The sequence below is a fragment of the Hylobates moloch genome, unplaced genomic scaffold (genome assembly GCF_009828535.3).
Source record: "Hylobates moloch isolate HMO894 unplaced genomic scaffold, HMol_V3 SCAFFOLD_23, whole genome shotgun sequence".
In the NCBI taxonomy this organism is placed as follows: Eukaryota; Metazoa; Chordata; class Mammalia; order Primates; family Hylobatidae; genus Hylobates; species Hylobates moloch.
The window spans coordinates 4,536,629-4,562,622 of NW_026652298.1; the positions used below are offsets into that span (position 1 = coordinate 4,536,629).

The 25,994-nt window shown below is 41.6% G+C and overlaps 2 protein-coding genes across 3 annotated transcripts in view; one reads left to right on the top strand and one right to left on the bottom strand.

Annotated features, from left to right (window-relative positions):
* Positions 1-25,994, top strand: part of SNX18 (sorting nexin 18) — a 258,821-nt gene that overhangs the window by 197,589 nt on the left and 35,238 nt on the right. For both annotated transcript variants that reach the window (XM_058433977.1, XM_058433976.1), the window contains exon 3: positions 1,324-1,483. In XM_058433977.1, coding sequence (XP_058289960.1) covers positions 1,324-1,483 — 160 coding nt within the window. The remainder of the gene's footprint in view (positions 1-1,323; positions 1,484-25,994) is intronic.
* LOC131382363 (uncharacterized) overlaps positions 1-25,994 on the bottom strand; it is a 98,575-nt gene that overhangs the window by 50,964 nt on the left and 21,617 nt on the right. The window lies entirely within an intron of this gene.

Sequence of the window (25,994 nt, forward strand, 5' to 3'; positions counted from 1 at the left end):
TTACCAAATAGATTTATATTGACTAACACACACAGTGACAGAAAGCCTACATCCGAATGAATAGCTCTGTTTTAACAGGATCACTTTTGGAGGCAATGTAATGGTTTCAACAATTGCTGAAAGATCTTTGTCTGCATCAACTTCCACTGGGCAGTCTCAGTCTTGGTAGTAGGAAATATTTGTTTTGCGAGCAGATTTTTTTTGTTTGTTTGTTTTTGTTTTTTTTTTTTGAGACAAAGGTTCTCTCTATGTTCTGCAGGCTGGAGTACAGTGGCTATTCATAGGCGCTATCACAGCACACTGCAGCCTCAAACTCCTGGGCTTGAGCAATCCTCCCAACTCAGCTCCTGACTACAGGCACATGAGACTACAGGTGCATGCCACCCGGCTTATTTTTACATCTATTTTGTTGTTTTACTTTATGGCTACCAGTCTGGCAGTTATGCAGCTGACAACAGTTTGAGTTAAAAAGAAAATTGGAATTATAGCATGGTTGGATCGGTGTTGCTGTGTGGCTGGGATACCATTTCAGGCTCGGTTGCAGAAGTCAGACTCTATTCTAGCTAGTTCGAGCAACAAAGTATTTATTACAGGGTGTAAAATGGAGGTTTGAGAATAAATTTCAGGTTGTGCTTCCAATGGTGACTCCCAAAACTCTACCCCAAGACCAGGCCTCCAAGAAGTTGTCTACCTTTCTTAAGATCGGGAAAATGCTGGCTCCCAAACCATATCATCATTGTCACCACTGCAGCCATTGAGGAGCCTCCCTGGTCAGGAGATGTCCCTACTGCTGCCAAGTGCCAGGAGTATGCCACATTTCATATAATCAACATCAGTAAAACAGATGCTCCATGCCTTGCCTTTCAACATCAAAAAAACATTTTTTGCCTATTTACAGGCAAAAAAGCCAAATACTTCATCTTTAATTACAGGTTCACAATCCCTTGTTTGATATCCTAGGGGGCCACATGTGTTTTGGAATTCAGAACCGCAAAATTTTCTGGAGGAAAATGAGTACTCACCCAAAGTGGGACAAGAAAAGGAAGACTATGAATGAATTCACAGCAAGGTCAAGTTTTGATTTCAAATGAATTTGTGCAAATTTATAAAAGTAAATCCGTGCTTAGAGTTTTGGGATTTTTGAATTGTGGAGAAGGGATCTGGGACTTGCAGTTCACCGGGAGCTCTGAGTGAATTGCCTATTAGGGAGGTGATATAACGAAATTAAATATCCCCATGTAGACTCCATCCCCTTGTGGAGTTCACACTCGTTCTATTACCAATATTTCCTAAACTGTCACCTCCTGTTTTCTCCTCTTTCAGTTTTACAACTTGAGGGAAAAAAGTGTGACTCTGAGATGTACCAGCTGTTGTGCCAGAGACAACCCTCAGATCACCTGGGACTTGCTCCTTGTTGCCTCCTCTTTGATCTTGGCATCAGAGGACCCTGCCAGTCTCTGTCCTCACAGTCCCCAGTCTCTTGGTAAGTGCTACTCTTCACACCTTCAAACCAGCTCTAAGAAATAGAAAGCTGACAATATTTGGCAGCTGTTCTCCATAAACAATTGAGATAACTTAAAAATATTCTGCGGTAATGTAGATCTTCTACTTTTTGCCCCATCCTTACTAAAAATGAAACGCTTCTTGACTCCAAAAGATTGGTAAACATTTGCTGAACAGAAAAGTAGTAGATTCATTTCCCTAAAACTCTACTGTGGTCATGTCATATTTCTGCTCTACTTTCCAAAGTTCTTGCAAACTTTCAAACTTGCAAAACTTTCACAAGCCCTCCATGCACACTGAACGAAGTCTTTCAGGACCTTTATGCTCTTCCTTCTGCCATCTTCTCTAGTGTCCTGGAGATGTGCAATGTGGTTGCCCTGACTCTGCTAATCCTCTGTCCTTTCTTCCCTCTTTCCCTCGCTTCCTTTCTTCCACAGCTATTTAGTAAGCATCTTGTATGTGTCAGGCAGTGGATGTACGGTGGTAAATAGAACAGATACAGTCCCTGCTTTCATGGAGCTTTCGTTGATCCCCTACCCATCTCCTCTCACCACTTCAATATGTCTGTCCAACTTACCACAGTGCTTGCATTTTTTTTTTCCTGGGGTTTTTCTCTGGGCCACAGAGCTTACTTTGTCACCCATATGGCAGCCTGCTTAAAGTGTTAGAGAATTAACACCCGCCTCAGCATCCTTCAGCCAGTAGCTGGAATACATAATTACCCCAGCCCCCTCACCCCCCTCACCCCCCTGGGGAGGTATAGCCAGGAGGCACAGGTTGTGTGCACTGAATCCCTAATTCTGCAGCTGGACTGAGCTCTAGCTATAGTGGTAACTTTCTTAATAAAGAACCCTTTATCAGTTCTCTTTCCTTCTCTGTCTCTTTTCCCCATTCCTTTACTAAAGTTTCCTAGAATCAACTGCAAAATAAATTACTTGCACTTGAGTTTTGTCTGGTCTGCCTTGGGGGGAGCCCAAAATTATTTTTCCAATAGCTTTACACTGTGTTATGTTTACATAAGAGGCAGCACAGGATGGTAGGAACACACCGATTTTGCACAGGCAGACCAGGGTTTGAATCTTGGTCCTGCCACAGACTAATATGTGATTCTGGGTAGATTTACAGAAGGGGAAGCTTGGTCTTTAGCACCATATGAGGCTGATAGTGATAATGACACATAGTTGGCATTCCAACTGAATTTTGTCTTTCCAAATATCTGTATCTTGACTCAAGCTATTCTTATTGGCTGAAATCTCCCACCATTTTTGCCTATGGGAAATTTGCATTTGTCTCTAAGAGTCTGCCTCAGCCGTGATGTCTTCTGTAATTAATGCAGCAAGGAGTGAGATCTTTTGTTCCTCAACTCTTACAGTATTGGTTATTAGGAGCATTTTCATAGCGCTGATCAAAGGCTAACCTGCTTTATAATGGTTTGTCTCCATCTTCCCTCCCCTACTAATTGTAAAATTGACAGGGAACAGGAGCCGCATCTGGGTCTAGGACACACCATTTTGTTTGCTGAGAGTCTGGTAGAACTTCCCACAGCCCACAGGTTGATGGAACTGTGATAACCAGCTCACACGCTGGGGGAAAAACCAAGATCCCATGGCACCAATTATTACACCCATATAATTTTGTTACATTCTTAATTATAAAGACTCTGACATTTAAGAGTTAATAAAAAATGAACTGACCTTTTCTCTCCCAGGACCTTGGGACCCAAGGCAATGGGGAGTCAATCTCAGGGCAATTTCTGCCAATGAATTGTTCCCTGTAGTCAGACAAAGCCTTTCTTGTGTTCTTCCCCTCATTTCTCCTCATGGGACCCTCCTGGAAGGTGACTGTCTTGAATGCTTTATTCATGGCCATGGTACCTTTTTGAGGAGGTTTCGCAGAGGAACAAGAGCTACTCTGGGTGCTGCTGCTGCTGCCCTGAGGCTGTTGGAGAAGCTTCCATAGGACCCACATGGCTCCCAGCAGCTGACAACTCATTTTAAGCCACCTGCCCTCCTGGCGTGGTGGCAGAAAGGGGACAAAACACAACGTAAAATCACACAGTGTCTTCTTTTTATTTTTGTGTTACTAAGGTTAGTATTTATTTTATGAAAGTTGTAGCTGCACATAATATTAGTTATATAGTCCACAGACTAATTACCAAAACCAAGAGCAATCCTCTATGCCCAGACCATTACAGCTCCCGGAGGCAACCACACACAGCAATTTTAACTCTTACTTTTGATACTTACCTTCATATTTCTGAGTAACATGCTTATATTGCTAGTTCATTCTCCATAATGGCTAAAACTAAATAATCGATTCACCTTTTTTCATGGCATCAACCCCCTCCTATAAGCCCACTTATCCCCTTATTCTCTCAGTACAGTATATTTATATGATAATGTAGAATATATCAATAATCAGTGTTTACATAATTAGGACTATGTAAACACTACTCACCATGGAACCATGTTTTATATATATATATATATATATATATATATATACTCTTACTTTTTCTTTCTTGTACATTTTTTGTTTTCCTAGAAGTTAGTGATTAGTTGTCTTATTTTATAATTTGCTTAGTTTTCAATGCACTTGTCATTAATTAGAACAGATATGTAAATAGATATCATCAAAAAGTGCTTCTGGAGCTCTTCACAAACCTCAGCTCTAAATACTCTCATAATGTTTAAATGTTCTCTTTATATTTTCAAATATATCAAATATTCTATCAGTTTCAATTTCTCGAAACTATCTTTTCCAGATGGAATTTTTCTGATTTTTCTATTCCAGACTGATTGCTCTCTACCCTAGTATACAATTGTCATCTTGAGAATCTCTCATCATAATTCCATGTTTCCCTTTTACTTCTCTGTTTTTAAGACCTTGCATGTTTGAAAATATTCGTATGCTGCTCTCATATTAAATTAACAGTTTGGCTGGGTAAGAGAGCTCTCACAATTTTAAAGGCAAATTCTCTATTGTCCTTTAACTTCCACTGAGGATGTTTAGAGATCCAAAGCAATTCTAATTGTTGGGCCTTATACGGGAACTGTTTTACGTCTCTCTGGAAACTGACCAGATGTTGTTTTTTCCCAGTGCTCTGAAATTTAATGATGATCTGCCTTGGTGTGGATCTACTTTTATCCAACGGGCTTTGCATTAGTGGGACTCTCAACTTCAAAACTCATGTTTCAAATCTACTTAAGTTATTCTCTTTGTTAATTTCTTTCCCTCAATTTTATACTCATTCTGGAACTCCTATTATTTAGATACTAGATCTCCTGGATGATCTTCTAATTTCTTTTCTTTCTTTCCTGTTTTCCTCAATTTTACTTTCCAACTTTTCTAATGTATTTTACATTCCTGCCATCACAGTTTTAACTCCCCAAATTTCTTTCTTAGTCCATGATTATTCTATTTCTGTGGCATCCCATTCTCCTTTCATGGATAAAATAATTTTAAAAAATCTCTCTGAGGATCAAGTTAATTTTTTAAAAATTTTTATATCCCTTTACAGTTTCCATTTTCTCCAAGCTGCTTTTGTCTTTTCCTGTATTTTTTTTTTTTTTTTTTTTTGTCAAGAATTATGAAGAGTCTAAGACTTTTAGCCCACTTGCAGTCTAACAAGTTAGCCTACTACAGTTGCTTGGATGCTTTAAGAAGGCATGAGACTTCCAGGTCAGAGACAGGACTATGTTATTCACAGCAATAGCCACAGCCAGAGTTTCAGCATTTGTATCAGTTTCCTGAGCATCAGTTCCCACGGGGCAACACAAAGAAGCCTGGGTAATGCCTGCATGCACAGTAGGTCATTATAGGAGAGGAACTCCAAGTTTAGGGGACCCCAATCTTTTACAATGGACAGTGAGCTTATCTGACTTTTGCTCCGGAGTGAGACAGTATTCTGAACAGCAAATGAATCTGCCCTTTGCTATGGTAGGTCATAGTGTCTCTTTCAAGGCTGTTTGCTGTACAAAGACCCTTGAAAGGAGAGCCTAGAAAAGCATTCTGTGCCTCTGCTTGAAAGATATGCAGAAATATGAAAGACCAAAAGGAATTATCTCGCAACATTTGTTTGTTTTTATATTTCAAATTAAACACTTTCCTTGAATGTTTGGTAATCCTTGGTTATCTACTTATACTTGAGAACTGTCTTGGCCCGGCGCGGTGGCTCACGCCTGTAATCCCAGCACTTTGGGAGGCTGAGGCGGGCAGATCACGAGGTCAGGACATTGAGACCATCCTGGCTAACACAGTGAAACCCCGTCTCTACTAAAAATACAAAAAAATTAGTCAGGCGTGTTGGCAGGCACCTGTAGTCCCAGCTACTCGGGAGGCAGAAGCAGGAGAATGGCATGAACCTGGGAGGTGAAGCTTGCAGCAAGCCGAGATCGCGCCACTGCACTCCAGCCTGGGCAACAGAGCAAGACTCCATCTCAAAAAAAAAAAAAAAAAAAAAAGGACTGTCTTAAAGCTACAAATTTGGCCACTTATGCTCTATAAGCTGCACTGTTTAACACAGTAGCCATCAGCCACATGTGGCTATTGAGCACTTGAAATGTGACTAGTTCAAATTGAGATGAGCTGTCAGTGTAAAGCACTCAATACTTTCAAATACTTAGTATGAAACAATATAAAATAGCTCTAATAATTTTTATATATATCATGTATTAGAATTATTTATTTATTTATTTATTATTGATTTATTGATTTATTGATTTATTTTTGAGACGGAGTCTCACTCTGTCACCCAGGCTGGAGTGCAGTGGCACAACCTCAGCTCACTGCAACCTCCACCTCCCGGGTTCAAGTGATTCTCCTGCCTCTCAGCCTCCTGAGTAGCTGGGACTACAGGTGCATGCCACCATGCCCAGCTAATTTTTTGTATTTTTAGTAGAGACGGGTTTTCACTGTGTTAGGCAGGATGGTCTCAATCTCCTGACCTCGTGATATGCCCGCCTCAGCCTCCCAAAGTGCTGGGATTATTTTTAGACACATAGGATTAAATAAAATATATTATTAAAGTATGTTTAATACTTTTTAAAAATGTGGCTAATATAAAATTCTGAGGTTTGTGAAGGGCTTCTTCAGTATTTTCTGGTGATGTCTTTTCACCAGAAAATTCACATAATTTTTTAATCAAATGAAGTAAGCTTTCAGGGATATTTATGTCCTTTTCCACAATTACCCAGAAAATCCTTTGGCTATCATAGCATCTTTCTCTTTGATCACCCCTAGGAAATGTTTTTTGCTTTTAAGAACTCATGCGAATGTATTTAGCTCACCTAGATAATCTAAGTTAATCTCTCACCTCAAGGTCTGCATGTAACCTTAAACACACAAAGTCTTCATGTAACCTTAAACACACAAAGTTCTTTTTCCAGGTAAGGTGACATAGTCATAGCTCTGAAGATGAGGACATGGGCAGCTTTAAGGGCCATTACTCTTCCTATCACACTATTATTGTGTCCATTTGATATGGTTTAGCTGTGTCCCCACCCAAATCTCATCTTGAATTGTAACTCCCACAATTCCCACATGTTGTCAGAGGAACCCAGTAGGAGGTGACTGAATTATGGGGGCAGGTCTTTCCCGTGCTGTTCTCATGATAGTGAATGAGTCTCATGAGATCTGATGGTTTTAAAAATGGGAGCTTTCCTACACAAGATCTCTCTCTTTGTCTGCTGCCATCCATGTAAGACAAGACTTGCTATTCGTTGCCTTCCACCATGATTGTGAGCCCTCCCTAGCCACATGGAACTATGAGGCCAATAAACCTCTTTCTTTTGTACATTGCCCAGTCTTGGGTATATCTTTGTCAGCAGCATGAGAACAGACTAATACAGTAAATTGGTACCAGTAGAGTGGGGCACTGCTGAAAAGATACCCAAAAATGTGGAAACAACTTTGGAACTGGGTAACAGGCAGAGGTTGGAACAGTTTGGAGGGCTCAGAAGAAGACAGGAAAATGTGGGAAAGTTTGGAACTTCCTAGAGACTTGTTGATTGGCTTTGACCAAAATGCTGATAGCGATGTGGACATAAGGTCCAGGCTGAGGTGATCTCAGATGGAAATGAGGCACTTGTTGGGAACTAGATCAAAGGTGGGTCTTGTTATGTTTTAGCAAAGAGACTGGCAGCATTTTGCCCCTGCCCTAGAGATTTGTGGAACTTTGAACTAGAGAAAGATGATTTAGAGTATCTGGCAGAAGAAATTTCTAAGCAGCAAAGCAATTCAGAGGTGACTTGAGTGCTATTAAAGGCATTCAGTTTTATAAGGGAAGCAGTGTATAAAAGTTTGGAAAATATGCAGGCTGACAATATGATAGAAAAGAAATCCCATTTTCTGAGGAGAAATTCAAGCTGGCTGCAAAAGTTTTCATAAGTAACAAGGAGTCGAATGTTAAGCTGCAAGACAATGGGGAAAATGTATCCAGGGCATGTCAGAGGTCTTCATAGCAGCCCATTCCATCACAGGCCCAGAGGCCTACGAGGAAAAAGTGGTTTCAGGGACTGGGCTCAGGGTCCCCGTGCTGTGTGCAGCCTAGGGACTTGGTGCTCTGCATCCCAGCTGCTCCAGCTGTGGCTGAAAGGGGCCAACATAGAACGCAGAGTGTGGCTTCAGAGGGTGCAAACCTCAAGGTTTGGCAGCTTCCATGTGGTGCTGAGCCTGCCAGTGTACAGAAGTTAAGAATTGGGGTTTGGGAACCTTTGCCTAGATTTCAGAGGATATATGGAAATGCCTGGATGTCCAGGCAGAAGTTTGCTACAGGGGTAGGGCTCTCATGGAGAACCTCTGCTAGGGTAGTATGGAAGGGAAATGTGGGGTCAGAGCCCCCACACAGAGTCCCTACTGGGGCACTTCCTAGTGAAGCTGTGAGAAGAGGGCCATTGTCCTTCAGACCCCAGAATGGTAGATCCACTGACAGCTTGCACCTTGCACCAGGAAAAGCCACAGACACTCAACACCAGCCCATGAAAGCAGCCTGGATGGAGGCTGTATCCTACAAAGCCACAGGGGCGGAGCTGCCCAAGACCATGGGAACCCACCTCTTGCATGAGCATGACCTGGATGTGAGTCATGGAGTCAAAGGAGATCATTTTGAAGCTTTAAGATTTGGCTGCCCTGTTGGATTTTGGACTTGAATGGGGCCAGAAGCCCCTTTGTTTTGGCCAATTTATCGCATTTGGAATGGCTGTATTTGCCCAATGCCTGTATCTCCATTGTACCTAGGAAGTAACTACCTTGCTTTTGACTTTACTGGCTCCTAGGTGGAAAGGACTTGCCTGTCTCAGATGAGACATTGAACTGTGGACTATTGAGTTAATGCTGAAATGAGTTAAGACTTTGGGGCACAGTTAGGAAGGTATGATTGGTTTTGAAATGTGAGGACATGAGATTTGGGAGGGTCCAAGGGCAGAATGATATGGTTTGCCTGTGTCCCCACCTAAATCTCATCTTGAATTGTAACTCCCACAATTCCCACATGCCATGGGAGGAACCCGGTGGGAGGTGATTTTAATTATGGGGGCAGATCTTTCCTGCACTGTTCTCAGGCTAGTGAATGAATGTTACGAGATCTGATGGTTTGCACAAGCTCTTCCTTTGCCTTCTGCCATCCATATAAGATGTGGTTTGCTCCTTCTTGCCTTCTGCTATGATTGTGAGGCCTCCCTGGCTATGTGGAACTGTGAGTCCCATTAACCTCTTTCTTTTCTAAATTGCCCAGTCTCAGGTATGTCTTTATCGGCAGCATGAAAATGAACTGATAAACCATTTTACAAATGATAAAACTGAGAAGTGCCATGCTCAAGGTCATACACCTAAGGGTTAGAGTTGCATTTTCAACCCAGGCTGTTTAGAACCAGATCCTGTGCTACATTAGGGCTGGGAGGACTGAGAGCCAAGAACAAAATAAGGCAAAAGTCACCCCTTGGCAGAGGCCTCACGCATGTAAACTGCATTCCTGCTGAAGGCTTATCTCACCTATTTTTAAAGGCTTAGATAATGAAAAAGGAAGAAACATCCTTCTTTTGTTGTTGTGAAGTGGCTTAAATCATGTAGAAGCCCATTCATGATGACAAGTATACAGGCTCTAGGAAAACCGATCAACTGTGGATTTGTTTGAAATTGACAAAAATTCCTGCCCCCAGCAAACTGGGGACAGAGGGCTATGTCCTTTACATCTTTCCTGACTCATCAATTTGATGAGGTCTTTGTTTTACAGCTGGGAAAAATGTAAGGAAGGGCATTGTGGATGTGATTTTTTTCAAACCAAGATTCAACTAAAATTTATTTTATTAGTTCTCCTTCAATCTATAACCTTCATTATTATTGTTGTTGTTACTCTCCTGGCAGCACATTCTTGTCACTAACAGTGCCTTGCTGTAATGATTCTCACTGGAGGTGGTCAGGGTTCTGAGGGGGTGGTGGCTGGAGAGCACCTGAACAAGAGCAATGAGGACTGGGTCTACATGGGAGGCAGTCTGGACTTGGGGCACCCCCAACAGAGGCACTACTGATCTAGGCTGTTCTCAGGTGCTGGAAGAGGATTTAGACAAATATGAGGAAGCCACTCCAAGATGAGATCCCTGATGAGGTACGGGGTCTGGGACAGGGGCCCTGTTGCTCAGGTCAAGGGAAGTATAGGAGGTAGGGCAGGGATATGGAGAATGATCTCACAGTGGTGGGAAGGGTGAGTCGAATGTGTCTAGATAGCACATCCAGGGGTTGCACTCTCAAATGCCACCGGAACTCTAGGCATGCTCCTCCCATTCCCATTTTCACATTCTTCATTTATTCAGCAAGTATTTGTTGAGCACTGAATGTGCACCAACCACTGTTCTAGATATACTTCTAGCCAAAAATGCCTGCCCTCATAGAACTCACATTCTATTGGGGGAAACAGACAACAACATATGTAAGTAAAAAATATGTGTTATATAGTGAAAAATGGTAAGGAGGAACAATGGCGTGTGGTGGGAGTGAGGGATAGGAAACACCAGGTGAAAGTGAGATGTTATAATTGTTGATAATGTGTTAGTTACCTCTTGCTGAATAACAAACTACCCCAAATATGAGTGGCTTAAAACAAGAAACATTTATGATCACAGTTTCCATGACTCAGAAATTCAGGCACAGTTTAGCTGTGCCCAGGGTCCTCTGGCTCAGGAAGTCACAGGCTGGGCCAGTGTCTCAGGTCTCACAAGATTGTAATCAAGGTGCTGGCCAAGGATGCAGTCATCTCAGGGTTTGAATAGGGGAGGATCCACCTCCAAGATCACTCACATGGTTGTTGGCAAGGAATCGATTTCTGGCAGTTTGTTGGACCGAGGTTCTCAGCTCTTTATCAGCTGGTTGACAGAGCCCTCCCTCTTATCCTGGCCACATCAGCTTCTCTAGGGCAGTTCACAACATGGCGGCTGGCTTCACCAAAGGGAGCAGGTGAGAGAGGAAGGGAGGGCAAGCTGGAAATAAGCCAGACTCTTTGTTACCTAATCTTGGACGTGACATGCCATCCCTCTTGCTATTTTCTTTTCCTTAAGAGTTGGTCACTAGGTCCCTCCCACACTCAAGGACAAGACTATAGAAGGACACAAAGACCAGGGGATGAGGATCTTTCAGGGCTATCTGAGAAACTCCTACTATAGAATAGGCAGATTGGAGACCTCGCTGAGAAAGTGGTAGTTGAGTAAAGAAATGCAGGAAGGTGGGAAAAGAGGAATATCTGGAAGAAGAGCATTCCAAGCTCAGGGAACAGAACAGGCAGAGGTTTCCAGGTGGGAGCAAGGCATGTATAGTCTCTCTGTAAAAAATAATCTACTGATGGTCTCCAACAACTTGCTTGACTTTAACATATTTTGATCTGATATGCACTAATCAATAAGATCTCTTTATCCCATAAATATACACCATCTTCTATACATTAGGCTCTGTGCAAGGCTAAGAGTGTCAGCAACCCTGAGCTCAACTAATCAAAGGGAAGCTTGTCAGGCCTGAGCACTGGCCCTGCAGCTTTGATGAGAAGAGGATGGTCTGTAATATTTATTATCCCACAGCATTTCTCTTTAGACACAGAAATTGTCTAAGGAGTGACATTAGCAAGATAGTGGACTAGGAGGTTCTGACCCTCCTCCCCCTCCAAATAAACAATTTGGCAATTATCCATGGACTGAAAGAACACTGGGAGAGCTCCAGAGTGAGGTTAAGAAGCTGCAGCCACCCAGTGGAGCACAAAAACTGAGGACAGCCATATAGAAAAGTATAGAAAGCATTTTACCTGATTAACTCCACTCCCCTAGGGCCAGCTTATACACTGAAAATTGTAATACATTGATGAAGAAATTAAAGAAGACACAGATAAATAGAAAGAAATTTTGTTTTCATGGATTAAAAGAATATTGTTAAAATACCCATACTACCCAAAGTGATCTACAGATTCAATGACATTTCTATTAAAATTACGAAGGCATTCTTTATAGAAATAGAAAAAAATTCTAAAATTTATGTGAAATCACAAAAACCTCTGAATAGTCCAAGCAATCTGGAGTAAGAAGAGCCAAGTTGGAAGCATCACCCATCTAGATTTCAAAATATATTACAAAGCTATAGCAATCAAAACTGCATGACACTGGCATAAAACAGACACATAACCCAATAGAACAGAATAGAGAGCCCAGAAATAAATACACTCATTAACTGATCTTTCACAAAGGTGCCAAGAAAACACAATGGGGAAAAGATTGTCTCTTCAACAAATGGTATTGGGAAAACTGGATATCCACATGCAGAAGAACGAAATTGGACCCTTATCTCACACTATACACAAAAATCAACTCAAAATAAAGACTTAAATGTAAGACCTAAAATCAGAAAGACTACTAGAATAAAACATAGGGAAAAAGCTTTTTGATCTTTGTTTGGGCAATGATTTTTCTTGGATATAACCCCAAAAAGCACAGGCTACAAAGCAAAAATAGAAAAATGGGATTCTATCAAACTAAAAAGCCCCTGTACAGCAAACAAAACAATCAACAAAGTGAAAGGTAACCTACGAAGTGGGAGAAAATATTTGCAAACCACATATCTGATGAGGGCTTAACATCCAAAATATATAAGGAATTCATAACAACTTAATAGCAAAAATCAAACAACCCAATAAAAAATGGGTAAAGGACATAGATATTTATCAGAGAAGATATACAAATGGCCAACAGGTGTATAAAAAGGTGCTCGACATCACTAGTAATCATGAAAATGCAAATTAAAATCACAATATAATATCACCTGTCACCTGTTAGAATGGCTATTATCAAAAAGACAAAAGATAGCATGTGTTGGTGAAAAGGAATGTGGTGGATGTGGTGAAAAGGAAACCCTTGTACACTCTTGGTGGAAATGTAAATTGGTATAGCTATTATGGAAAACTGTATGGAGGTTCCCTGAAAAGTTAAAAATAAAACTACCATATGACTTAGCAGTCTCATTTCTGGGTATATAAGCAAAGGAAATGAAATCAGTATCCTGAAGAGATATGAATACTCCAATGTGCAATGAAGCATTATTCACAATACCCAAGATATAGAAATAAACTAAATGTCCACAATAGATAAGTGATTTTTTTAAATGTGGTATATATGTATACATATACAAAACAGAATATCATTCAGCCTAAAAACAGAAGGAGATCCTGTCATTTGCCATGGATGAATCTGAAAGATATTACACTAAGTAAAATAAGCCAAACACAGAAGGACAAATATTTCAGGATCTCACTTATATGTAGAATCTAAAATAGTCAAACTCATAGAAGTGGCAAGTAGAATGATGGTTACCAGAGGCTGGGGGGAGGAAGAAATGTGGAGACATTGATCAAAGGGTATAAAATTTCAGTTTTGTGAGATGAGTAAGTTCTGGACATCTAACGTACATCAATGTGACTATGGTTAAATTGTGTGAGGTGAAGATACGTTAATTAGCTTGATTGTGGCTGTCATTTTACAATACATGTGTATATCAAAACACCAAGTTGTATACCTTAAATGTGTACAATTTTTAATTATACCTCAATAAATTGTGGCTGTCATTTCACAATATATACATATATCAAAACACCAAATTGTACACTTTAAATGTATTCAATTTTTTTTATTGTACCTCAATAAAGCTAAAAAAAAGTCATGAATAAAAAGACTAGAAATTGCCTGGAAACAAAAATGCTTTCAATCTATCAGGGATTCTTAACCTGGGGTCTGTGGCTAGATTTCAGGGTCCAGGAAACTGGATGAGAAAAAAATTTATGTCTCTATTTTTACTAAGCTATAATGAAAATTTAGCCTGTCCCTCTGTCATGAATGTAGGTGTGATAGTTGGCTTCCATGTGGCTCCAGGGACCCCCCCCCCGATGTTCACACCCCCGTGCAGTCCCTCCCTTCTAGCCCCACATTGGTCCTGTGACATAGGGCACAGAAGGAGTGATGGCTGTTACTTCCGAGATTAGGTTATGAAAGGGTGCAGCTTCTGACTGGGACTCTTGTTCTTTTTCTCCATCTCTCACTCTGAAGGAAGCCAGCTGCCATGTCTTGACATGTGACAAGGAACTAAGGCAACCAGCCAAGAGCCAGTGAGAATGTGAGACCAGCCAACAGCCACATGAGTGAGCTTGGAAGTTGGAAGTCAATCTTCCTGCCTTCAGATGGCTGGAGTCATGGCCAACAACTTGACTTCAACCTCATGGGAGACTCAGAGGAGAAACACCCAGCTAAGCCTCTCCTAGATTCCCAACCCTCAGAAACTGAGTGTGATGTTTGTTATTTTTGAGTTGCTAAGTTGTGTTATGTAGCAATAAATAACACCATAGGCAGCAAACACTGTAGTATTAGCAGTACCTGTGATTCTAACACTTTATCACTAAAATATTTTACTGATTTTAATATGATTAGTGTCCTTTATGTCCTTTATAATTCTATGTATGTATTTAAATTTTTGCATTTAAAAACATTCTTCTGAGAGGGGATCCATAGGCTTTACCAGACAGCCAAAGGGCACAAAAAAAGGTTAAGAACCCTGAATTTGCAAGTCATAGTTTCTTCCTGGTGATGTGCAGGGGGACAAAAAACACCTCCCAAAGGTATAATTAAATTCTGCACAGACCACAACGGCAGGATCTTCCAGGGGTTGGGGCCAGCTGTCTGCTGTGGGGACAGGGATGAGCTTGGTGGGCTGGGCAGGGCTGTCCTCCTCCACAGGAGGGAGGAGCAGCTTCTACATCTGGCCTGGACTCCTCCGGCACCTGGAGCACCTCCTGCCCACACTTTGCGCCAAACACAGCTCTTCCTTCCCTTTTCATCCAGTGTCAGAACTGCTCTTTTAATTGGCTGACAACCCTGAAGCCGGGAGAATGCAGAGGAATGCAGTCAATGTGCTGACAGCCCATGTGAGAGTCAGCACAGAGCACCCGCTGGGCTGAGCAGCAGGAGGTGGCCTCCTTCCCAGGGCAGCCCAGAGAAGGAGCTGAATGTGAATCTCCTGTTTGGCATTACCTGGCCCAGGACAATGGAGATCATCACACCTCCCCTTAATCCTCAGGAATCTGGATGTTCACTGTCTAGAGGGGACTGGACCCAAGAGGCACCTCCCCAGCCCTTCATGGAAAAGTGACCGGCACCAGTACCTCCATTTCCAAGATAAGAGTTTGTGTCCCTGGTCCTAGAGGTCCCAGGCAGAGCTAGGAAAAAGTTAGAGAATGTTGGCCACTTCCAGTGTCAGTCTCAGCTTACAAATGTGGACACTGAGAGCAAGAAAAGTGAAGTGTCTTCTCAGGGTCACAAGATTCATTTGGCAAGAGTCAAATCAAAACCCTGGTGTCCTGACACACTGTGCCTGTCTTATTGACTGTTATATTTCTGAGCCCTGGCAGAGGGCCCAGCACATAGAATGGTTGAAAGCATGAGTAAGCACACCCAATCTGAGTGTTCTTTCTGTCCCATCAAACCTTTCTACACTTTCACACAAGGACATGGAAAAAACAGTGGGCCTGGGTGAATCTCTTCATTTTAATTTTCCTCTTTGTCAAAACGAATGGTAAGTTGTCTCCCCATCTCCACTTCCTCCTTTTTCCACTTCAAAATCTAAAAAATCACCCATATTTTGGCAAGCTGTTAGATTACAAGAGTGAATTTTGTTGTAAATTTGGTAATCCTAGGATCATTACTAGTTTAGCAGTAAAATGAAGAGGTACTCTAAGACTATTATAACAAGACAGGAAAGATAGTGCTGGGGACTCTCTGTGACCCATGATGAGATAGGAGGGATGAAGGAGGGAGCCCCGCCTCCTCTGAGGCCAGAGTTAAGTCACAGGTATCTGAAGAATTTGTATCTCCCCTGCCTAGAGCAGCGCCATTCATGCATTACATATAGTAGGTGCTCAATAAAGATTAGTTGACTGCTGATTGACTGACAGAGGAGTGAAAGCACCCTCACCCTGTGAGCTGACCCTAATAGTGGTCACCACAGCCTCCCATGTCTTCTCCCTGCAGATGAGATAGGCCACCAAGAGGTGAAGTCCTAAGGGATCCAAGCCAGAGCCAGATCTCCAGTGTGCCCTTCCAGGCTCTAGTAATGAGGATATGAGAAGTCCAGGGTGGCAGAATCCAGGTAGACCTCTGTATTGCACATGTGTGCATATACGTGCCTTGCCAATGTGTACCTCTGTAATCAGCTAATAGGAACTGGTAGACATCTATAGAGGACAGACAGCCAGAACAAAGCTGTGGCATCATGATCCCAAAGCTGAAGGAGTTTATCTTCACCATCTCCATTACTGGTCGTAAGTCTTAAGGAGACACATGGCCACATTGTGGCTTTCAAAAGCTGTCCCTGGCCTTAAGTTTTTCAATGAAGTATACCTCATAACACACAGACACAGACACACACACACACACACACACAAAATGTATATACATAACACTTATGTATGAAAAGTATACTCTTTTATCTAGAAATATTCCCAGAAAAATCAAGGAAGAAAAACGTCAAACATAAAAAAGTGTATTCTATTTTAGTGTGTTTCCTTTTTTCCAGTCTCCTGAAAATCCTTGGATGTATGCTAAACTGATGAGTTCATGAGTTGGATACAGTATGTGTTTTGAATTTTTATAAAATCCTTGGAAGATTATACCAGATAAGGCAGTTTTTTTCTTCCTGTGACATATTTGAAATAGAAGGAAAAACAGGAGGCATATGCCCCTGAATAGTTTAAGGTAATGTGGTTTTAGCCATTCAGAGCAATAAATATTTATTGACATCCTACTATATATAAGACACTGAGCAAGTGCCTTAGAGAGTCAGACATGAACATGATACATCCCAGTAGACAAGGATTTGTGCCTCTGGGTACCTATAATCTACTATATACACAACAAATGAAGTGTATACACAAATGATAGAAAACGCATGCAGAAAGTGCTAGATGCAGTAAAAGACTCCAAATAACATATTCTGGAATGACAAAGAGCAATTTTAGGAGAATGAAGGGATTAAAGCGTGAATGAGAGGTGAGACTGAGGTGACATAAGTACAGGAATTTAGAGTTAAGAAGGTGAGGACCATACTGAAGTGAATGGCAGAGCCAAAGAAAAAATTCTTTCTCTCCAAAGGGGAAGTATGGAACCCATTTTACCATCCAATCATGTGCTCTCTCTCTTTCTCCCTCTAGGTTGCAGAATCAAATGTACAAAGTTAAAGGTTAGCATGCCAAAGACCATTTTTTTATTCTCAGAGACCTGAGAAAGGAAGGGTTAAAGGGTCCTATGATCAAATTATTTTTCACCTTAAAATCTCTGTCTTTACTTTCCCTAAGTGGTTTTCCATGTCACTGTCTCCTTAGCAATAATGACCAACATCAAGTTGAAATAAGATAAGAGAAAGTATCTGAGTGCTGTGTTTTGTCTTTCAACCAGGCACCTAAATATATCCATAAATCAACGCTACTCAAAAGGGCGGCTGCCCGGAAGGCACTGGCGTAGGCCTTGATCTCTAACCCCCTTCTTTCAAATGGCTCTCTGACCTTTTAGAGTTTGCATTTTTTTCTTTGCCAATTTTCTTCAGTAATATTCTTCCTATTTTCTTTCTAGCCATGATGTTTTGTCTATCCTACCTCTAAGTATTATTTCCTCTCTAGCCACACATTAGCTTATTTTAACTACTTATTCTTTCCTATCACCTTTCTACAAACTTCCCATGTCTCTTTGGCACTTTTCCAGCCATTTTCCATCTTACCTCGTATTTTGTGCAGAGTTCATACAAATGTATATGTATTATACATATAACTCATTCCCATGGGCAAGCTTCACAGGAAGCATCTTACAAGGCACCATTCATCACATCCCACACTATACCCTGGCCCCAAAAGCTTGTTTAAAGCTTTTCCTCTGATAGCAGATTCTATGTAAGGCAGGCAGAGCAGCATGCTGAGAAGGGGCTCAAACTCCCCCTTTCCCTCTCATTTGTCAAGTGAGATAATGCATATGAAAAGGCTTTGAAATTTATATTATATTATATTATATTATATTATGTTATGTTATGTTATGTTGTTATATTATATTATATTATATTAATTTATTTTGAGACAGGGTCTCACTCTGTTGCCCAGGAGCACAGTGGCATGAGCATGGCCCAGTGCAGCCTCAAGCTCCCAGGCTCAAGCAATTCTCTTGCCTCAGCCACTCAAGTAGCTGGGATTACAGGCACATTCCACCATGCTCGGCTATTTTTTGTGTCTTTTGTTTGTTTTTGTTTTTGTAGAGACGAGGTTTCGCCATGTCTCCCAGGCTGGTCTAGAACCCCTGGGCTCGGGCGATCCCCTTTCCTCAGCCTCCCAAAGTGCTCAAATTACAGGCATGAATCACTGTGCCCTGCTCAGTTTTGAAAATTGTAAAGCATGTCCCTGCTGTTATTACAGTTTGTTTTCTTGCACATTAATTAAACAAGAATTTATTGAGAAACTTCCGTGTGTCAGGCATTAGAGGTAAAATGTGAACAAGATAGTGTGGTCTAAGATGCAAAATGAAAGGAAGGAAGGAAGGGAGGGAGGGAAAAAAAACCGCACAGTTCCTGGCTTCATAGTTCTTACAGTCTACAGCAGAACATGGGTGTTAATCAAATAGTTATATGACTAGATATAAAATGACCACTGGGCTCATTTTATACCTAGTGCTATGAAGAAAAGTTTTATCACACCATGTAGTAGGGAGTAGGCACTTGATCCAGTCTTAGGAGGAGTCAGGGGTCACCCTGATGTATCTGAGAACTGGAGGATGATTGGGAGCAAATTCTGCCCAGGCAGACGGTGAAAAAGCACCCCAGGCCCAGTGCATGGCCTTTGCAAAGGTCCAAAGGTGGGAAGAAGCAGTGCTAGTTTCTCCAGGACCTGGAAGAAGGCCAGTGTGATAGGATGAAGCCAATATGAGTGAGGGATGTGGTCCATGATGGGCTGGAGAAAAGATAGTTGGGCTTTCTAGACAAGGTCAAATTTCATGGGGAATACTAAGGGGTTTTAGCTATAATTCAGGTAACTATGGGAAGACAGCAACTTTGAATACAGTGGCAACAGATTGTGTTGGAGGGAAAAGCAAAGAATAGTCGACCTGAAGAGTCCATGGGAGAAGTATAGGTGAGAAGGAGGATCATGATTTAAGCTTGTGTGTTGGCACCAAAGTTGGAAAAAGTTAAGAGAGTCAAGCAATACTTAAGAGGTGAAATTGTCAGAATTTGGTAACAGAATAGAAGTAGAGGATGAGGAAGAAAGCTCCATAGAAAATTGCTACTGGCTTTTCCACTTGAGAGATTAGATGTACATGGAGGCATTCACTTGGCTCTTTGCCCGTGGAGTAGCAAGTGCAGCCATTCTGCAAGAGTGTCCCTCTAGCACAGGGGTGTTGCTGAGCAATGCCGTATCACAGGGGCTGAGACATTCATGGATGGTGTCTCCAAAAGACACTACTGGACAGGGTCCCTGAACTTCAGAGAAGATGAAGGCTTCATTCAACTACAGATCAGCAGCCTGTCATTCAAGAGCCCTCCTGAAACACAAGGTTGTGACCGATGGTCTGGTCCAGTCACTCCACAGGCACCATGCAGTGTCCACTCACTATAGTCCTTTCCTCAGTCCACCAGCCCTGGACCCACTAGAGCCACAGAAGGATCCCAAGACCGGCTCTCACGCTGAGCACCCAACAAACTTCCTGCCCCTTCTCATTCCTCAGAATGCTGATACCTCTTTTGCTATGCCCTAAAGCACAAATGCCTCATTCTAAATGCTTTCCAGGACAAGAGACCTGGATTGCCTTTCTGCTGAAGAAAACACAAAATGGCCTGTTTACAGGTTGTTGCTGTGGGTGCAATGGATCCCAGTACAAACCTTGAAGCTTCTTTTCTTTCTGGCCTTCTAAACTCTAAAATGTTGACCCCTACCTTCTTGTTAGACAATAAAATATGATTTCCTTCAAGAGAGCTCTCACTTACAAATACAATAGATCTGTTTATAACCCCACCTTTGCGGCAAGAGATGGAAGAAGAAATGTCTTGAGTCACTGTCTAAATGCTACTGAAAGATCTTCCATGCCTCACTTCCACAGTTCAAAACAAAAGCCATCAGTTTTTTAATCTTCAACAAGTCATTCCACTACACTGTCAGTGAAGCTTATGTTTGTGGAACATTACAGATGTCCTACAAAATCCTGTCTCCCCCTTGACCAGCTTAACTCCCCCAACTTCCCTTGTAGTTATGTGTGTCCATAAAACCCTCTCACTGTTGGCTGACTGTAAGGTGGATGCTCAAGGTGACTTTGAGATCCACATGTTGAATATGACAGAGCAACCCTCAGCCCCGGTCCCTGAATGAGGGAGAGGATGGCTGCTCCTCCTACCAGAAGACCCTCCATAACTCTTACATGAGAAAGAATAGCTCTTTTCTTTCAGCCACTAAACTTCTGAAGTCTGATAGCTACTAGCAACACCTTTTTAGTCATGTATGATGCTCATTGGACATTTCTAGACCAAAATCTTGATAGATTTGGTAGATGGCTCTCCTATCATCCTCTTGTGCTTGCTTTAACTATAATACTTAGACAAGTAAATGGATCATTTTAATGACCTAGGGTGGCTCTCCTATTAAACCATGAGCTTCTTGAAGGCAAAGACTACACTACACCTCATCCTTCATTCAATCTACAGTTCCTAGCCTAGTGCTTGGCATACATGAAGCTTTCAACAGATAAACTTTCATTATATCGTATTTCTTAGCAAATATTGTGTGATGGGCTTGCAGAATTTACTCACATAACAATTCAGATGCGCAGAGAAGATACACCTCTGGGCCTAATCTTTCTCATGATGCTTCCCTTGCTTGTTTGTTGGGATATACCAAAGAGGATGACTCAATGCCGAATCCAGGTAAACCTTTCTCTACTGCTACAATGTAAATAACCTCTGAGTAATACCTGTACTGTTGGAATAATTGCTGTTATTTATATTCATTTTTCTTTCTCCTACATAGTGTCTGTGATATGAAAAACACTGGAGTAAAAGAGTCTCAAGCCCACCTGATGTCCTCCCAATCCTAAGTGGCCTTGCCTGTAGGGAGTCTGCTTTGCAGTGGGCAGCTGCTGAATTCTTACTCAGTTGAGTCAGGATCCTGTGGCTACTTTCTGTTAACTTTGCAGGGCAGACTTCTCTGAGTCTTTGTTATGTCCTTCCAGAGCCCCAGAGCAAATTGTTCTTCCCCAGCCTTTATTATGTGATTATCTCACTCCAACCATGATGGCCCTAAGGATGACCCCCTGGCTCTCTCTTAGTGTTTATGCCATACAGAAATCAGGAGAGACTCAGGAGTGTAATCCAGATCCTCTGTCTAGCCTGCTGCTCTCTTAGCTGAGCTGTGCCTTGTTGGCATGATGTCCATTGCACAGATGCCTCTTGCAGATTTCTAGCAGGAAGTAAAATTAAAGCCCATCGAAGGGAATTCAGGACTCGCATGTCTGACAGCCTTCCTTACCTACTTCTGTCTCCCTTCTTTTCATTGTCTCCTGATGCTAAAAGGGATAGACTTTTCCTGCTTCCTGCACATGAAATCCTCTTTCTATTCAGGGAAGACACCTCATGGCCTGGCCATCATGGCAGAACATTTATCTGATCCGAAAGCTTATTCCTTGTTATAGAGAAATGTGGTCCAGGTGTGATTCTTGCTATGTTAAATGAGAGATAAAGAATTTCGGAAATCCTTTCTTTGTCATAAATCTGTCTTTCAAATATTTTTAGAAAACTATTGTTTTCAATGTCAGATGCTAACAAATCTGAAAATGTTGATGAAACTCAAGGGAACAAATCTTGTAAGAGCTATGGTTGCTGCTGGGCGTGGTGGCTCACACCTGTAATCCCAGCACTTTGGGAGACCAAGGCAGGCAGATTGCTTGAGCTCAAGAGTTTGAGACCAGCCTAGGTAACATGGTGAAACCCCGTCTCTACCAAAAATACAAAAAAAGTAGCTGGGCATGATGGTGCGTATCTGTGGTCCCAGCTACTTGGGAGGCTGAGGTGGGAGGATCCTTTGAGCCTGGGAGGCGAGGGCTGCAGTGAGGTGAGATCATGCCACTGCATTCCAGCCAGGGTGAAAGAGTGAAACTCCCTTTCAAAAAAAGTTATAATTGCAAGTCGTGTAAATGCTTTCTGCAATCCTTTTATAATAAGCCCTCCCAAATAATCAAATAAGTCTCCAGGATACAGATATACCTTCAGTTGACTAGAAAGTCACACACTAGAAAATAATATTCCAACTTCATTTGGGACTTAGAACATCCTAAACCACTGGCTTGTAAAACTGGAATGAATAGCGTATGAGAGGACCGTGATCTCATCTACTATTGAGGTTTTTATCAGCTCAGATGTTGGAGTAAGTTACTGTTGCTTAATTGCTCGCTCTTTCTCTTAAACTATACAGAATACAATTCGGTTTACAAAGAAACCCTATCAGCTCTGACTTCTTCCCAAGTTTGGACAGAGGATACCTTGGAAATGAATGTAGAACAAGACAAACAAGAAGTAGCTAGTTAGTTGCAGTGATTTCCCAAATTATCTAGGAGTTCATTAAACTAAAGATGCCTGAATAATCACAGGACTTGTTTATCTCTTCTTTCAAAAAGGTTAAGTCAAACATTCAGATCAGATCATCTAAAGTAGACATCTTATAGAAAGATAGGAAGACTGAAGCCTTACAAAGATGTTAGTGTCTATTAATCATTCCAATATTACAACAACAAAAGAGCTTTTTTTAAGAAATTGTTGTGAAATCTTCACGGTAACCCAAGGAAATACTCACCATTATTACTATTTTTTTATAGATGAAGAAACTGAGGATTGGAGAGATTAAGTGGCTTAATAAGGCACAGTTAGGAAGCAAGTAGTAAATAGAGTCAGGACTTGAGCCCAAGTCTTCTAACTCTCAGGTCTCTTTTCATTTCACTACACAGACCATCAGTCTTTGTGTCGAAATCTTATTCCTCCTGATTTCTATCATCTGCTTCTTTTTGTTCTTTTTAATACCATTGTTGGCATGTTACTTGACCAGATCCCAAACAAACAGATGATGATGCTCTACAGACTTCCATTACCTAGGAATTGGCTTATTAGCAATTTAATTCATGCTAGAAAACAATCCCACTCCTACTGTATTGCTTTACACCATCTGCTTTGCAATGATCAGAGTTTCGGCCTAATGGGAAAAAAAATTGAATTAGAGTTTTTGTTTGTTTGTGTGTTTTAATGCTAATTTGGTAGCATTGCTGGAAGGCATTTGCCACAGACTTCAACTAGGTCATCTGCCTTCATTGTGTGCAGAGCAGACACCTGCCAAGGTCTGCCTTTCCAGGATCTTTGTCTGTGAGAGAACAGGGTGTGGGCAGCAGGAAGAGCTTGTCTTCCCACTGAGCTCCACAGGCTTGCCACACCAGAAACAATACCGGAGCAAGCCAATATTGCAAAAAATGCATTTATACATTAACCAATTTGTCTGGGTTCTGTTTCTTTTTCTACATTACAGTTTGTAAGTTATTACAAATTTAAATTGTCCAAAACCACAGACCAATTTTTTTAAGAAGGATAAGGAGGGAAGGAGGAAGAAGGAAGAAGAAGAGATACATTTCTCTCTTTAAGCACTCTAAAACCCTTTATGGAATGAAAGACTCTTCAAGCACTGAGCCTGGCCTCCCCTGATCCCTTTTTTGCTGAGCCAAGGCAAGCCGTGTCCTATGTCTACCCTTTCACTTTTCCTTTGACACTAGTTTACCTCAACAAAACATTCATTATTCTCTCGTGGTGGGCTCCCTCTAAGCAATAATTCATCACTTTATTAATTTAAAACATAACTACTAGCTTATGTCTTCATGCTGTGAAACTTAATTATAGAATTGATTTTTTTTTAAAAAGCCACTTAAATGTAACTGGCTACATGTGAAAGTGCATTAGTAAATTTGAGCATTTAACTAACCAGAATCATGTCTGCCATGCTCCTGCATCAGGTCTGAGCTTCTCCCTCTTGCTGAAATTTCTTAGCATTGCTCCATAGGCACTTTCCTATTAGTATCACTTCTTAGGAGCCTTTAGCAAAAGATTTAAGCATTTCAGAAAAGCTTATTTATTAATTTACACATTAGCAGAGGTTAACTTCAGCAATCCCTATTCCCATTTGCTATAGAAGCCTGGCACTAAATCCCTGAGCCAAGCTGAGTATACGATAATGAATAAAAACGTATTTGAAAAGAAGATGTAAATCAGTTTAGTCAGAATACAATTTTCAATGCAGCATGTGAGTTGATCTCAAATGTCTCTCCAACTTCCATTTGGTAATCACTGGTTTATGTGTTCACTATAAGGACAACTGGGTCGTTCTCATGATAGAAATCAACTTTCTAAAGAGATAAGACCCCTGAACTCATCGACTTTGAAGAGGGAAGGTGGTCAGGACCATGGATCCTTAGTGAACATTCCCCATATGGTTCTAGGGGTTCTGAGGAGAGAGCAAAAGGGTTGCTTGGGGAACTGGCAGGGGCACGGCCAAGAGTAGAAGATCTGGTTCCATTCTTTCTAAACTTAGCCCTATTTACTGTCTCCAGTCTTTGGTCTCATTATTAGTTTTCTCTGTAACCAAAAGGCAAAATGTCTGCAACTCCCGTACTTCAGTCACATCTATATGACTTATGAGAACATGACCATCATGATGAAGAAACTCTACTTTTCTTCTGGAAAGTGTTTTTTTTGTTTGTGTTTGTTTGTTTGTTTGTTTTGTTCTTTTTGTTTTGTTTTTTTGAGACAGAGTATTGCTCTGTCACCCAGACTGAAGTGCAATGGCGAGATGGTGCAATCTCGGCTCACTGTAACCTCCGCCTCCCAGGCTCAAGTAACTCTCCTGCCTCAGCCTCCCAAGTAGCTGGGATTAGAGGTGCCCCCTGCCCCCACCAAACCCAGTTATTTTTTTGTATTTTTAGTAGAGATAGGGTTTTGCCGTGTTGGCCAGGCTGGTCTTGAACTCTTGACCTCAGGTGATCCACCTCCCTCAGCCTCCCAAAGTGTTGGGATTACAGGCGTGAGCCACCACGGCCAGGCTGGAAAGTGTTTTTAAAAAGTAGTTATAGAACCTGCCTCTTTCTGAGTGAAAATGAAGAATCTTTCCAGCACCTTGGCACCTTTTCACTTAAAGAAGCTTCAGGATTTAAAACTCAGATGAGCACAACAGATATCCCCCACTGCTGCTGACAGCAGCATCTTTTGGCCAGACCAGCACTTCCTGGGGTCATGTCTTTCATCAGCATCACAGATTTCAACGGGAGCCTGCAGGCAATGGCTATTTGAGGACCTAAATAAATCTAAAGAACACTCAGTCACAATTTGGAATTTGTCAGGCACATTGGTACTATTCTTGCTTTCAAAGCAGATTATAGAATCAAAGATTAAGAAAATAGTTTTTCTGACTTCTGGCCATAAGAGAACCTCAATAATTAAACTCCACATTAAGAATCAAGTGTAGACCACATGTTCTCACTCATAGGTGGGAATTGAACAATGAGAACACCTGGACACAGGGTGGGGAACGTCATGCACTGGGGCCTGTCGTAGGGTGGGGGGAGGGAGGGAATAGCATTAAAAGAAATACCTAATGTAAATGATGAGTTAATGGGTGCAGCACACCAACATGGCATGTTTATACATATGTAACAAACCTGCACATTGTGCACATGTACCCTGGAACTTAAAGTACAATAAAAAAAATTTTTTTTTTTTTAAAGATTACCCTGAGAGGGCCAGGCGCGGTGGCTCACGCCTGTAATCCCAGCACTTTGGGAGGCCAAGGTGGGCGGATCACGAGGTCAGGAGATCGGGACCATCCTGGCTGACACAGTGTAACCCCATCTCTACTAAACAACAACAAAAAAAAATTC